Source organism: Hyaena hyaena, unplaced genomic scaffold (genome assembly GCF_003009895.1).
Source record: "Hyaena hyaena isolate Hyena2069 unplaced genomic scaffold, ASM300989v1 scaffold_1627, whole genome shotgun sequence".
NCBI classification, from domain to species: Eukaryota; Metazoa; Chordata; class Mammalia; order Carnivora; family Hyaenidae; genus Hyaena; species Hyaena hyaena.
In genome coordinates this window covers 20,135-31,672 of record NW_024082250.1, presented here as the reverse complement: position 1 = coordinate 31,672, position 11,538 = coordinate 20,135, and the positions used below count along the sequence as shown (strand labels likewise).

The 11,538-nt window shown below is 40.3% G+C and overlaps 1 protein-coding gene across 1 annotated transcript; it reads left to right on the top strand.

Moving 5' to 3' along the window:
• The first annotated feature begins 882 nt into the window (after nucleotides 1-882).
• Nucleotides 883-1,815, top strand: LOC120226178 (olfactory receptor 1361-like). Its single transcript, XM_039224367.1, has one exon. The coding sequence runs from the start codon at nucleotides 883-885 to the stop codon at nucleotides 1,813-1,815; it is 933 nt and encodes a 310-aa protein (XP_039080298.1).
• Nucleotides 1,816-11,538: the final 9,723 nt, after the last annotated feature.

Sequence of the window (11,538 nt, the reverse complement as noted above, 5' to 3'; positions counted from 1 at the left end):
CAAAATTTCAGAGGAAAGGCAGAAATAGTTCCCAGACATGCTGGGGGGAATTGGAGCAGAATGCTCTTTTACAGCCTCTTCTGTAAAAAAGCTGGGAAATTTAGGGGCACCTGGGTGGCTCAGTAAGTTATGCATCCAACTTCAGCTCAGGCCATGATCTCGTGGTCCATGAGCTCAAGCCCTGCATCGGGTTCTATGCTGACAGCTCAGAGCCTGGAGCCCGCTTCAGATTCTGTCTCCCTTTCTTTCTGCCCCTCCCCCATTCTCTCTTTCTCTCTCTCTCTCAAAAATGCACAATCATTAAAAAATTTTTTTAAAAAGCTGAGAAATTTAAAAAGGGCCTGAATGGAAGAAACTAAACATATAACATTTATGTTTTAATTTTAACAAAGATAGAATTATAGATATATATGCTGTGCTGAAATTATGCCTTAAAAATCTTAGATTGATTATAAAATAATTTATAATTATAATTATTATATATAATATTAATTGATTTCGTTTCATTTTAATTAACTTTTCATGTAAGTAAAATATTATTTATTTATTATATTATTCTTCAATGAAAAAATAGTATATGCTGATGAGGTCTGTGTAATCAGAGTGCGCTTCTTTTTTACATTGTATGTCCATATTTCATGGAGACAGCTGGGATAGTTTGAAGGCACCTTGGATAGCTGGTCAAGTACTGACACCAATCTATAACTTTACAAATAGTTTGATCCTAACTGTCTTTTTAACATGCACAATTATAAAGTCGAGCTTTGCCAAACCAGAATTGTCTAATGATTTTTCTAATAGTACTATGAAATACTTTTCAACACAGTATTATTTTACTTTTTGCTGTTTATAACAAAATTTGTTTCATACAGAACTCGAGACATGAACAGAAGAAACCAGACCAGCATTTATGAATTTCTTCTCATGGGCCTCTCTGAGTGGCCAGGGCACCAGCCTCTCCTGTTCGGACTCTTCCTGGGCATGTACCTGGTCACCGTGATGGGGAACCTACTCATCATCCTGGCCATCGGTTCTGACCAGCACCTCCACACCCCCATGTACCTCTTTCTAGCCAACCTGTCCTTTTCTGACATTGGTTTCATCTCTACAATAATTCCCAAGATGCTAGATAATATTGGCTCAGGAAGTAAAAGGATTTCTTATGGTGGGTGTCTGACACAGCTTTATTTCTTTGGCCTATTTGCAGATCTAGACAACTTTCTCCTGGCTGTGATGGCACTTGACCGCTATGTGGCCATCAGCCACCCCCTCCATTATGCCATGACCATGAACTCCCAACGCTGTGCCCTATTAGTGGCTGGGTCATGGGTGGTCACTACCTTCCACGCCCTAGTGCATACCCTCCTGGTGACTAGGCTTTCTTTCTGTGGCCCCAATATCATCCCCCATTTCTTCTGTGATCTGGTCCCACTCCTGAATCTGGCCTGCTCCAGTACTTATGTTAATGACCTGGTACTCATCCTTGTGGCAGGAACATTGCTAATTGGACCCTTCATCTGCATCCTTACATCTTATTTTTACATTGCACTGGCTATCCTAAGAATCAATTCCCCAAAGGGTAAGCAAAGGGCCTTCTCCAACTGTACCTCCCACCTCTCTGTGGTCTCTCTGTTTTACAGCACAGCTATTGGGGTCTATTTATGTCCTCCATCATCCCCCTCAGGTGGAAAGGATAGAGTCTTCTCAATAATGTACACAGTGGTGACCCCCATGCTGAACCCCTTCATCTACAGCCTAAGAAACAGGGATATGAAGGGGGCTCTAGGAAAACTACTCAGAAGAGAAATATTCTAACATTCTTTCTCAGGACCCTGAGGTCCTGACTCCCAAGACTCAGAGCTGGGAGTTGAAATTGGCCTCCTGAGAGTTTAACCACTGTAGCTTCCCTGAACCTGAAGCTTCTTTTTTTTCTTATGTCTATATTTCAAAGTACTGATTGACACTGAGGACAGGGAGGCACCAGTGATATCGGTAACCTCAGATCATCACTGTGACGTGCCCATGCTCTGAGTAGCTTATTATCCACTCTCCAAATGGCTCTTGTTATTTTTACTGGTGCCTAAGAGAAGTCTGTGGGTGGGGGGATTTGCATACTTATAAAATGAAAATGAAAGTCCAAACTTTTGTTTAGCTCAACTTATAACAGAACTATGGAAGATCTCTTTAGCTCAAGAATATGGGATTCATTATTTCTGGCAGCAAGAAATATAAAGGAAATAATCTGGTACTTTATATTTAAACAGGCAGTGTTCTAAGAAATACCAGAATGGGGTGTTAGTTTAAGTTCTGGGGTGGCTTTGGCATAAATGAACTGTGTGACAGCTGGATAATCATTTGATGTCTCTGAGCCTTGGTTTCCCAGAATATTTATAAAATAAAGTGATTTAATTATGTTAGTCTAAGACCCTTACAGGCATATACTCCAGCTCCAATAATATTTAGTGTTATTGTGACAAGAACTAAAGATTTGAAGTCAGAAGTTACTAATCAGGACCAAAAATCCTCCACTTTCACACTGTGTAATTTGGGGAACATTCTTCCTCTTTGAGTCTGGTTTCTTTATCTGTAAAGCTGATAAAACACCTATATAATAAGAGTAACAAATAATAAATAATACATAAACTTACTTGGATCACAGTAAGTACTCAATAAATGTTTATGGAATCTAAATCTTTGGTTCTGTTATTTACCTTAATCAATCTTAGGACCTCCCTCTCTCTGTTAGGACAACCCTCAATTACTCATACTCTGGAAGCCCTGTTTCCAATCTTCATGTAATTTATGAAGGATCTTCTAGGTAACTGCTTTCCCTGGTAAATATTTGGGAGGTCTCTAAATACGCAGGAGGAAAATGCAGTAATTATGTAATTTATATTTGCTTCACATTGATCACCAAAGGTTGATTTAATGTAGGTTGAAGGGTGCACTAGTGTTGGGGAGGAATATTTCTTCACCTGGCTTGACCTCCTCCAAGTGGATGAGATTCGATTTGCAAAACAACTGTCCTAGTTTGTTCCTTTATTCACTCTGCCCCAGAACAGAAATTTGGCACACTCAGCCCAGATCATCCCTGTTTCTTATTGATAATCAGTCCTGTTTGGTTAGGGACCATGTACTCTGCTATGTACCTTCAATGGCAAAGCAGCCCCCTATACACCTGGGAAACCTCCCTAATCCAGCAATACCTGCTTCTGGAGTTGGTCAGAAAAGCATGTAGTTTCTCACCTCAAGTCATGTTTCCAACCTAGACATCATCTGTAGTAAAGGGGTGATTTGGCCCTGTCTGTTCTTTGTCCTTGTATTATTCATTAGTTGATTTAGAACCCAACTGGGAAAGTAGTAGCCCATTTATTGAGTTTCCCCAAACACCCTCAACAATCTGAAAATCATAGCTCCAGCACGTAAGAGCTGGGTGACTCTACAGTAAGTTATTTAACACCTCTGAATCTCCTTGTTTGTAATAATGAGGTAATAATATGAGTTTTTATAATTTTGAAAAATAGTAAATAACTGAAAAAATGTAATTAAAGCACTTATTATGACCCTTAACGTATAGAAGGGACTCAAAAAATAGCTGTTGCCCCTGTTGTCATTCAGCTGCTGCTGTTTTCATAGTTGCTTTTGGCATTGTTGTAGGTCTTGTTAGCTTGACCCCTCCCCTGCTGATTAATAGTCATCCAATTGAATCATATACTTTATAATGGTTGTTGTTCTTTGCATTTAAAAATGCAAACATGTCTTAAAAATAAGACATGTTAGAATTTGGCAAGCATATCTGAGGCCATTTTATTGCCATAGCATCCACCATGAAATGAAAGATTCAGAATGTCCTGGCCCAATTCTTATTAAGAGAGGTAGACCTTTATAACAGGTGTTTTTAAGCCATAATGTGAGAATGCATCTTGGTTTGGGTTCACTTAGAAACAGGTCCTGAGACAAGAGTTTGAATGCAAGTAGTTCCTTTGGGAGATGATTCCAGGAAACAGCAGGAGGACGTGGGGAACTAAGACAGAAAAGGGAAGGTAGGCAACGAAGAGACACCACCCAAGTGAAATGCCACGCTGAATAATTGGCCCTTCCTGCTATGGATTGGGAACTCTTGAACTAGTGCAGAACAACACTTCTAAGTTATCCTGCCTGAGGGAATCTAAGTTACCCTGACTCCCACCAGCTGAGACTGAAGGCTACTCCTAAGGAGCATTACCTCCTCAGCACTTCTTTTCTGCTATGCATATATATCTGGAACTCAGGGGACTCCCTGGGACACCTCCAGCTGCCAGAGAAAACCCTCAGACATAGATGGAGATGCTGGCATCTGAAAGTATGTGGTGGAAAGTCACATACTTCCTGTCAGCATCATTGCAATCATAAGTCTTGAGGATACATGGATGGGCAACAACTGTCACCCCTACTGTTCACCCCTTGCACCACTCAGACCCTCTTTTCTCCCACATCAAGTTCATTACACCCTATCACTATTCTTTTAAAGTGGTAGCTGGTTGCCATTTTTCCTTTACAAAAGGCAATAGGAGGGGTAGTAGAACAAGCTGTAGTCCCCACTGCTGCATTTGCCCTAAGATCATAATTGGCAAGTCACCTCCTCTACCAGGTCTCCCTTCTAGTTGTTCAGCACTTCTGTTGATCTAGGTTGGTTGTTCAGGGGTGTCTTTCAGATCTGACTTCAGGTTCTCTGACTCTGCTTGCTATGCCCTTGTTAGCTATGCTTGGTGTAGTTCTCTGTGGTTGCAGAACACTATTACAATTTTAAAGATCTTTGTGCAATTACCTGACAGAGGAAATCTTTGGATTGAAGTGAATCTAAATTCCAGTAATGCTGGGTGTCCCCCAATTAAAACAGCTGTTTCTCTTATCTTCCCGGTATAAATTACGCTCTCCCTAAGCATCTTAAGCAGAGGCTGTGTGGGGACGACACCCCTGGAGAGTCACAAGCACATAAGCCTAATCACCAATTATGTCACAGTGTTTATGGAATTTATCCAATAATGACTTTTCACAATGACTACTTTCTTCTTCTACAATACTTATTTTATCACTTGGAAAATCCATACCTGAGCTATATCATATCTTTGGGTCCCCAGATGAACTACTGGAATCAGGATTCTCTGCCCACAACTCCCATAATAGGTCTAATTCATTACGACCATTCATGGAAGCACCTGCTGGTGTCCCAGGGAAACCCATGAGCTCCAAACATACACCCCGCTGCCCCCATTAAATAGCAGCAACCTTACTTCTTCCTAGTAATTTGGATCAAGCACTGCTATGGTTTGAATGTGTCTTCTCCCAAAATTCCTTTTGCCTTAATTGCTTTCTCCTCCTCTTCTTCTCCCTAAGGCTCATTCACTCTTTAGATCTTAGCCATCATTTGCATCTTAGCATCATTTGCAAAGGAAGGTTAGGTGAGAACTTTGTAATTTATATGTTCCAAACTACCTGTTTCTTTTTCTTTATTAAAAATTTATTTTCTTTATTTTTTAATTTACATCCAAGTTAGTTAGCATATAGTGCAATAATGATTTCAGGAGTATAATCCAGTGATTCATCCTCTACATATAACACCCAGTGCTCATCCCAACAAACGTCTTCCTTAATGACCCTTGACCGTTAAGCCCATCCCCCTCATCATAACCCCTCCAGCAATCCTCAGTTTGTTCTCTGTACTTAAGAGTCTCTTATGTTTTTGTCCCCCTCCTTGTTTTTATATTATTTTAGCTTCCCTTTCCCTATGTTCATCTGTTTTATATCTTAAATTTCACATATGAGTGAAGTCATATATTTGTCTTTCTCTGACTAATTTTTCATAGTACAATACCCTCTAGTTCCATCCACATTGTTGTCAATGGCAAGATTTCATTCTTTTTGATTGCCGAGTAATACTCCATTGTGTGTGTGTGTGTGTGTGTGTGTGTGTGTGTGTGTGTGTGAGTGTGTGTATACATAGCCAAAGTATGTATTCCAGATATATATATACCACATCTTCCTAATCCATTCATATGTCGAGGGACATTTAGGCTCTTTCCATACTTTGGCTATTGCAGATAGCACTGCTATAAATATTGGGGTACATGAGTCCCTTTGAAACAGCACATCTGTATCCTTTGAATAAATAAATGCCTAGTAATGCAATTGCTGGGTCATAGGGTAGTTCTATTTTTAATTTTTAAAGGAACCTCCATATGATTGTCCAGAGTGGTGGCACCAGTTTGCATTCCCACCAGCAGTGCAAAGGAGTTCCCCTTTCTCTGCATCCTCCCCAACATCTGTTGTTGCCTGAGTTGCTAATTTTAGCCATTCTGACTGGTGTGAGATGGTATTTCATTGTGGTTTTGATTTATATTTCCCTGATGATGAATGAACAAAACCCAAAACCAGCAAAAGACAGGAAATAAAGATTAGAGCAGAAATCAATGCTATCAAAATGAAAAAAGAAACAAACCCACAACAACAACAGTAGAACAGATCAATGAAACCAGGAGCTGGTTCTTTGAAAGAATGAAGAAAATTGATAAACTCCTAGCCAGTTTGATCAAAAAGAAAAGAGAAAGGACCCAAATAAATAAAATTAAGAATGAAAGAGGATAAATTACAACCAACACTGCAGAAATACAAACAATAATAAAAGAATATTGTAAGCAATTATATACCAATAAAATAGGCAATCTGGAAGAAATGAATAAATTCCTAGAAACATATGAACTACCAAAACTGAAATAGGAAGAAATAGAAAATTTGAACAGATCAATAACCAGTAAAGAAATAGAATTAGTAATAAAAAAAATCTCCCAAAAAACAAGAGTCCAGGACTGGATGGCTTTCCAGGGGAATTCTACCAAATATTTAAAGAGAAATTAACACTTATTCCTTTTAGGCTGTTCCAAAAAATAAAAATGAAAGGAAAACTTGTTAGCTATAGTCACCATGCTTGACATTATATTCCTAGAACTTATTCATCTTTTTTTAAAAAATATTTTTATTTATTTCTAGGAGAGAGAGAGAGACAGCGTGAGCAGGGGAGGGTCAGAGAGAGAGGGAGTCACAGACTCTGAAATAGGCTCCAGGCTCTGAGCTGGCAGTCAGCACAGAGCCCAACGCGGGGCTCGAACCCACGAACCGCGAGACCATGACCCAAGCGAAAGTCGGATGCTTAACCGACTAAGCCACCCAGGCGCCCCTAGAACTTATTCATCTTAATAACTAGAAATATATATGTTTCGACCAATGTACTTCTCCCCATTTCTCCCCCTTACCCCTGCCACAGCCACTGGAAACCATTAATCCACTCTTGATTTCTACGAGTTTGACTTTTTTAGATTCTATATATAAGCAAGATCATATAATATTTGTCTTCTCTGTCTGACTTTTTTTTTTACTCAGCATAATACCCTCGAGCTTCATCCATGTTGTCACAAACGGAAAAATTTCCTTCTTTTGTATGGCTGAGTAATATTCCATTGGGTGTACTGATATCATATATTTTTAATCTTTCGTCTGTTGACAACACTTAGGTTTTTTCGATATCTTGGCTATGGTGAATAATGGTGCAAGGAACATTGGGGTAACTCATATGGCACCTGGAAGGACTGACACAAAAGCATCTGAGCACTTTTTTTTTCATTCTATAAACCTTTTTTAAATTTAAATCCCAATTACTTAACATACAGAGTAATAATGATTTCAGGAATAGAATTTAGTGATTCATCACTTGCATCTGAGCACTTTAAATAGAATGCCTGACACACAGTAAACACTCAACATATGTAACCTGTTATGATTGCCGACTCTGTGCATTCGATGCTCTCTGTGTCCATGTGATTTCAGATGTTTGAGAACAGCCTGACATGAGAGCTGATAAGAATGTCCCATTTCTCTTTCTAGGGATTGTGTTGTTCCCAGAATGGGGAGAACCTAAGTAAAAGGGAAATATCTCTCTGAGCTGCATACTAAGAACAGTTAGAGACTTATGAGTCAGATTAGGAAGGAAAACATAACAGAATATTTCTTAAGCGTACTATAATCCCTACAAATTCATAATAAACTCAGAGCAACCACAGAGAAAAAATGGGCAAGGATATAGTGGGAAAACTCAAAGAAGAGAAACCTGAAAATGGTCCAAAAATTTTTTTAAAATCCCTCAGTAATTAGAAAAATAAAAAGTAAATCTATAATAAAGTATTGTTTCTTTTTCCATCATCAATCAGACTGGGAGACAGTAAAGAGTTTGCACACAGTGTATTAGGCTGTGTGGAAAAGGATACTTTCCTATGCTCTTGGAAGCTGTATAATTGGCTCCAACCTTTTGGAGGACAATCTGATGGTACCAATTGAAATTAAAAATTCACATATACTTTCATCTAGCACTTTTATTTCTAGAAAAATATATGTGCACACAGATATCTGTAAAAGAATGTCCATGTAGCATTGCTTATTTAATAGTGCCCCCCAAAATGAGATACCTGGCATGAATAAGGAATGTCTATAACTTGTGCTCCATCAAATAATCTATTAAATACTTTAAAAAGTTATGAGGTAAGGGGGCACCCGGTGGCTCAGTCACTAAGTGTCCACAGACTGTGGGTTTGAGCCCACGTTGGGCTCTGTGCTGACAGCGCAGAGCCTGAAGCCTGCTTCACATTCTGTGTCTCCCTCTCTCTCTGCCCCTGCCCCACTCACACTCTGTCTCTGTCTCTTTTTCAAAAATAAACATTTTTTAAAAAGGTTTTTTTTAATAACAAGGTAGGTCCGATGGTGACATAGGATGTCTATGATATATTGATGAGAGAAACAAAGAAAACTTTAGAACAAATGATCCCATTTTTGTAAAAACAAAATTGTCCATATGCACATATGAATGGGAAAGTGTTTGGATGGGTACATGTCAAAACATTAACAGCAATTACTCCTAGAGAGGAAGGTGGAAGGTGGGAAACAGACTCTCAGTTTTCCCTTGATACATCCATCATTCACTGCTAAATACTTTTGAAGGAGGGTGTATCATTTAAATAAAATGTAAAACAAGAGGCTACATTTTCAAGCACTCAGCATAGGGAGATACCCCATCCATGCCTTGGCCATATCTAAGTTTTTATGGGCTTTCTTCTCAGAGTCCAATTTTGGAGCCCTTGTCAGAGAACCTCATGTCCAGGCTGGTCTCTTGGGTCCTGGCCACTCCCAGGACCATCTGCCAAGTCACAGGCAGTCACCAGTGCTAATAGTGGAAGCACTGCCTTGTGAGCCCCACTCCCCAGAGATGGCAGCAAATTTGGACGATGACACACTTGGGGCTCTGTGCCAGTGAGAACCATGGAATCATGTAGAAGCATGGATAAAACCTCCCAGTCTCTTTCCCAGACATGCCTTCCTACCCCTGACCAGCAAAGCACCCCCAGAAACCTAGCCGCTCTTCACCTTCAACTCCTTTCTGATGCTTTCCTCACTTCCATGTTTGGCAACTTCCTCTGTCCTCCCTGAGTGGATAGCTGTGTGTTACCGTCAAAACAAGACATCATGACACATGCTGCCTGAGGGAGGAAGGAAGTGCCAAGCCCAACCCACTCCAGTCCAGTTGGAGGCTCCCAATAAGGTGAGTCTCTGCACTCTGGACCGCACACCCAACAGCAGTTTATGAGCACTTGAGGCAATTCCTCTATAGGCTCTCTGAAATTTCTGTGGGGACAGCCACCTTTCCCAAACTGGATCCTCTGCAGTGGTGTGCACGTCGTGAGGTTTGTTGTTGACTTTCTAAATTTTCTTCTCTTCTTCCCTTTCTTTCTTTTCACAATGCCTCTTCCTTATGCCACAATCACACATGCTATGGCTTCATGGACTCTCCCCTTCCCTTATGAAAACCTAGCCACAAACAAACAAACAACCCAAATGATTTTCACAGTCAAGAGTATTTTCTTTCAGGGATATTTTCCTGAGTCAAAGAGACAATATGTGATGGAATTCCAGAAAGTTGCAATCACTTGGGGAGGTATTCATGGGTAGTCAGGATTGGATGACCCTACAATGAACCCCTGGACATGGTTATTATCTTTGTCTTCTCTTAAAAATGGACCCGGCGTTTTTCTTTCCACTTCTAGGAATTAATGGTCAAACTGAGAAACTCAGAGAATAGACTGACTCATGTTATCCAAGTGTTTCTTCTATTTATAAGGGTCACTTTGGAAACAGACAACTCTTATTATCAGGAAAGTCTGTGATCTGACTGTCAGGAGTTGTGGGGACCAATTCTGTGATAGAATTCCTACAGGAATTTAAAAGAAACTTCTCTACATTGTTTCATAGGTTTTTTTTTTTATAGGTCCTTTGTATTTCCATTTCTCTTTTTTTTTTTTTTTTTGATGCATTAGCTTGCCTTTATTTTTTTCTTCCTTAAATGGTTTATTGTTAAGTTGGTTTACATATAATATCCAGTGCTCATCCCAACAAGTGCCCTCCCCCATGCCCATCACCCTCCTTCCCCTCTCCCCCACCCCCATCAGCCCTCAGTTTGTTCTCAGCATTCAAGAGTCTCTCATGGTTTGCCTCCCTCCCTTTTCCCGACTATCTTCCCCCTTCTTCTCCCTCATGGTCCTCCTTTAGATTCCTCCTAATCCACCTATATGTGCAAACATATGGTATCTGTCCTTCTCTGCCTGACTTATCATAGAACTTCTTAATAGAGCATCTATGTCCATGGTCCCTTCTGGTTTTTGTTGTTGTTGTTTTACCATGGCTCTGAAAGCAGGTATTATTTTTTCCATTTCCCAGATGAAGAAACTGAGGCACTCAAGAATGAAGTGATTTTCCTAAGGCCTCCAGGAAAATTTTCATGGCCAATCTGGGACCAAAGCCCAAATATTCTGGTTCCTGGATTAAGACCATTCTCACACACTACATTACTTTTTCTCCATCCACATCCTTTATAAAGCAAGAGTCTTGGGGTGCCTGAGTGGCTTAGTTCATTAAGCTTCAAACTCTTGATTTTGACTCAGGTCATGATCTCATGGCTTGTGAGATCAAACTCCACATCAGGCCCTGTGCTGACAGCAGAGAGCCTGCTTGGGATTCTCTCCCTCTCTCTTTGTCCCTCCCCTTCTTGTTCTCTCTCTTTCTTTCTCTCTCTCTCTCAAAATAAATAAATAAATAAACTAAAAAACCCCCAAGATTCTTCTCTAGTAGCTTGCCATTCCTGGCTTCCCACCCCCTTCCCCACACCATATTATTCTCATCTGCCCATAAGGAGCTGATATGCTGTACTATCAATCAGGCAGGATAATCTCCAGCAGCTATGACGAAAATGAGGAAGACTCCAAGGTTCCAGGCAGCCCACCCTCCAAATGCTTCTGGGGCTTTCTCCATTCTTATGGGCAGTTTGGTCCCAGGAGCTTCAAGGGCATTGTCCCAGGTAGCAGCCATAGCCTGCTAACTGTCCGGTAGAGGTCATTCCCTTCTTACAACCTCCCTAAGAACTGAGAGGAAACATCTCACGTTTCCTAAACCATAAACTCAGGG

What these genes read in the sequence shown, in the direction of transcription:
- LOC120226178 (XM_039224367.1), top strand. Translation starts at nt 883, where the DNA reads ATGAACAGAAGAAACCAGACCAGCATTTATGAATTTCTTCTCATGGGC.